We start from the raw sequence: 4,452 nt of genomic DNA, 5'->3' as shown, positions 1-4,452 counted from the left end.
AATTTAACGAGATTCACTCCCCTTTATGAACATTTCCTCCCTCCGGCAATCTTACGCGAAAGGCTTTTTTAAGCAACAATTTTCAAAAAAGAAAAAAGACAATAATATGTGCCCAATTGCAGTTTACCCGTTTGGCACATTATTGGTTCGAATTTTTTCCCATTCTGTCATTTTGCCGTTAAGCGATATGTACCCACCTTCGCGTCTCACTCATTTTTCCCTTTGTTGGAGTTGCGCGTGGAGGACATGCATCGTCTTGACCAATGCGTTTTTCAAAAAAGTAAAATGCCAAGAATGGGGAAGGTCACCACAAGATTGGTTACGCTTTTAAGCAACGGTGTGTAGTACACCTCTGTAAACAGCTTTGTTCATTTGTTAGTGGCCTCACCTGTTTTTTTTTTTTTGTTTCCCCCCATTTAAATTGGACCCCTCTCGACGTATTAAAAGAAGAGAATACCTTTTAAGCAATTTTTTCCCCCACCTCTTCCTCATTTTTTAGAAGTTTGCGCAAAACGAAAAGGTCAATTTTAGGGACGCTATAAAACGCATCGGGCGGTATATTTTTTTCTTTTTTCCTTTTTATGTGGGAAAAAATTTGCACCTTTTTAAGTACAGAATAATTTCCTCATTACCCCATCGAAACGAATTAATTTGTTTTTTACTTCACGCAATTGCGTAAGCGCAAGTCGGGAGAAAAAAAAAAAAAAAAACATTATTCCCCGCACACCATAATAACAAAGTGGTGATTTTAAAAAGTAAAAGAAAAGTCCCATCCTGCATAAGAATTTCACGCGAATTGGATATTCCCCACTTAAGCGAAACAACGTGATTTCGACGTGTCTCATATAAAAGTCCCGTTTGCGCCATACAGTGGGAATAATTCTTGCAAGGCACACATGTTCGGAAGAACTCTCCGTATATTCATTTGTGAAATGTAACTCTAAAAATGCGCAACAAAGAAAAGAAATAAAAAAAAAGGTTCTCAAACTGCCAAAAAGGTCCGTTTTTTTTTTTTTTTATACCCGTCGACATCCTATTAATTGCGACGCGATGAAACAAAATCATTTTGGTGAATTTTCATTAGTTGAGGTATTTAAGCCTCTCTTATGAGGGACCATCACTCGGATTTTTCCACATCATACGTTTAGACTGGCTCTCCATTCGCAAAAATTGGGGAGGGTAAATGCTCATCCTGTATAATTCGTTACGTGTGCACACGGCTACATACAGATATATGCAACTATATATAATTCACTTTTTTTTTTTCCTTTGTGGATAAGTCTACCTCCGTAGTGGCAACACATACGCTTGGGCATATCTTAACACAACAGAGTGGCATCTCTTAGTTAAGCCTCACCGGGTACTCGTACTTCAGTCAAGGCTGCGAAAAGCGCGGCGGTTTGTTACATTATGCGAATATTTTCCTTCCAGAGGAAAAAAAAAAAAAATACATACATATACATGCATGCATATTATATGCGTACCATATGCATTTCCCTTCCCCATTGCGCCTAACGAAATCAGTAAATATGAAATTAACAAAATTAACCCCATCTGCGCAGCTTGTTTTTTCCCCTTATTTTTTTTTTTTTTCGCAAAGTTGCGATTTCATTTTTTTTTGTCATATTTTTCGAAAAATTAAGATATATTCGTCTCTCACAAAGAAGACTTTTTTAACATTTTTTTTTTGTCAAAAATGGGGTGGAAATTTTCTGATTAATCAAAAAGAAGAGTATACAAAAATATATACGAGAGGTATATTACATATGCGTACTTAAATACACGTACATTCGCTTTCGTTTAAAAATGTCATCGATTCTTCAAAATTCCCTTCGTTTTACAGCTTAGCCTTTTTTTTTTCATTTTTGTTTATGTATCCTCCGTCCGCCTTTCCATGAGCCGAGGAGATACTTCCATTCGTGTTCATTCGCCCCACTAGCAAGTTCCTCTGAAATAGGAGGATTGTGTGAAACTGCGGGGACAACGCCCTTTCATTTCCTGCATCAGCACGCACGCAAATGCGCATGTATATATGCAAGCTGTGGAAAACGAACCTCCATCAGCAGTTTGCTTGCACGAGTACAGACGATGCGTGGGCAATATGACCTCCCAATTTTGAAAAATTAAAAGGGGAGAAAAGCCTCTGCGAAGGCGAGCAAACGGACGTATATATATTCGTTTCCGCTCATCTACCCACACGTACGCCGGTACATACATATATTTACGTGTGCGATACAGGAACAAATCGAAGCATCGCCTCCCCCCCGCAAAAAAAAACACATCACACGTAGTTATGTAAAAAAAAAAAAAAAAGAGCAAAAAAGATGAATACATTTAGTGCTTTTGCCCCTAACAGTGTAAGCAATTCAAATGTGAGCAGTCCGTTAAATAATCTAGTGGGATCACAGCCTCCAACCGTTTCTTCAAATAATATACAAAATGACAGGGCTGCTGGGTTGAGCAGCACTTTTAATAACGCACCCAGTGCGGCTAACAATTTTGGTAACAAAACAAACGTATTGACAAGTGACGGCACATCGACTCAAAGTGGGTTCATAGGTGTGTTAAACAAGGGTGTGATTCCAGGCGAAAACAAGGCAGACAATTTTGCAAGAGTGGATCCCCCCAGCAATGGAAACCCTAATCAGAATACCAACAGTGCTAGTAGCAATAACGTCAGCAACAGTAACAGTGGGAAGACCGATGAATTAAAGAAAAACACCGAAAAGAGCAATTCGCAAATTGAGCCCCAAAATGGAAACTTTAGCTTTGAAAATAAATTCAATTTTAACAGCTCCCTAAAGATTAGGAAGTCCCTGACGGAGCAGCTTTGTGGTAAATAATAAGAGAGAAACGACGTGCGCGTTTGCCAAGTGTTGCATACGTCTCGGTGGGGTTTCCCAACAGAAGGTCCCTCCCACCTGCTTCAACATGTGATTATCATCCGTGATAGGCTACACACACGGAGGCATATTTTGCCCACTATGTGTATGCTTCTCCACCCAGTGTGTATATCCCCGATTAACGTGCACCTACCCATTCCCACCCTACACACATATACACTTAGAGGAAATCTCGATGAAGCTTGGCACAATATTCATGTGTAAATCGTACCTCGAAACGTACGTGTTTGAGAGAAACCCGTATATGATGAACTTCATTTACCTGAAGGATGAGATGAGCGAATCGAAGAACAGAGTGATTAACTCGCTGCTGCTAAGCTCCTTCTGTAATTTGATATGGAACACTCATATATACAAACATGAGTATTTAATTTCGAAGGAAATATTAAGTAAGTACGCCAAGGCAATGGAAAAAAATCCCGATAAAAATAATTTCTGCATTGTACCAATTTATAACTTGGAGAAAGTGAAAATGGCCTTAAGTGATCAGGAAAAAAATATAAAGATTCTTAAAAAAAGAAAATTACATATTAAGAAGAATAATGAAAATCTTTTGTTCATTTTGTACATCATAAAAAATAATTTTCTTGAAATAAAAACCAAAGCACAACGTATTATTCAGAGACTGTTATTCCGATTGGACATCCTGGACAAACTTTTTTTGTTAAAAAATAACTCCGTTTTTTTTTCCAATAAGTATGAATTTAATAAATTCAAGTTGATGGAAATTTTGGATTTCTTTAACTCCTTCAATATAGACAGTCAGCTGCAAAAAATTAACAAAAATATAAAAAATCTTGTGCAGGAGAAAAAGAACCTTCAGAAGTTCCTGCATGCGGATAACGAATTTACCAACTCGTTGAGGAACACCGTTTTGAAGAATGAGCAGGTGAGGTTCTTCACTCGGCAGGAGAAGTGGAGCGGCACCGCGTGCGGCACAGTTGAAAAGAAGGACAACGCTAATAAAGACTGCTTCGCAATTCGTCCCAATTATGCCGTGTGGGAATATTCCAAAGTGACCATGCATTCACGTCATTTCGCCTGTTTATTCCCCCCTCCGCAGGACATAACCGATCTGAAAGGAACCACCTCGGAGATTTGCATCAACCTGGAGGAGAACAAAGAGTACATGTACCATCTAAACGCATTTGAGAGGGAAGAAAATTACGAAATGTTATAATAACATTTTTTTTTTAAAAAAAGAAACTCCCCCTTGACCCTTTAAATTTGTTTTTATTTTTTCTTTTTTTTTTTTGCTGTCATTTTTTGTGTATTTTTTTTTTTTTTTTCCCCACTGAGCCTTCACACACACTTGTTTGATAACTATTTCCATAGCGCACATTTTTACAACGTTGCAAAAATGTTTATAAAATACTGTGTGCGTGTACACGCCGTTTGCCTTTTTTTTAAAATTTGTTTTCTTCCTCCCAACACCCTTTAACATAAAAACGTGATTTGTTTAACCTCCAAAATGGGTAAAATTATTCGCCTTAATGTGGAAGCTGCTTCAGCAGTAGGGTAACAGGGAGAAAAATCCCGCCATATGTAC

General features: G+C 38.0%; 1 protein-coding gene across 1 annotated transcript; it reads left to right on the top strand.

The window, feature by feature from the left end:
- Positions 1–2,324: 2,324 nt before the first annotated feature.
- On the top strand, positions 2,325–4,083 carry PCYB_122670 (hypothetical protein; the record flags this gene model as incomplete). The annotated part of the gene is made up of 3 exons (XM_004223599.1): positions 2,325–2,835; positions 3,068–3,918; positions 3,967–4,083. 3 exons carry the CDS (start codon positions 2,325–2,327, stop codon positions 4,081–4,083), a joined length of 1,479 nt encoding a protein of 492 aa, XP_004223647.1.
- Between the last annotated feature and the right edge of the window lie 369 nt (positions 4,084–4,452).

The sequence above is a fragment of the Plasmodium cynomolgi genome, chromosome 12 (genome assembly GCF_000321355.1).
Source record: "Plasmodium cynomolgi strain B DNA, chromosome 12, whole genome shotgun sequence".
NCBI classification, from domain to species: Eukaryota; Apicomplexa; class Aconoidasida; order Haemosporida; family Plasmodiidae; genus Plasmodium; species Plasmodium cynomolgi.
Note: the sequence above shows the minus strand (reverse complement) of the source record. Positions and strands in the feature narration are given on the sequence as shown.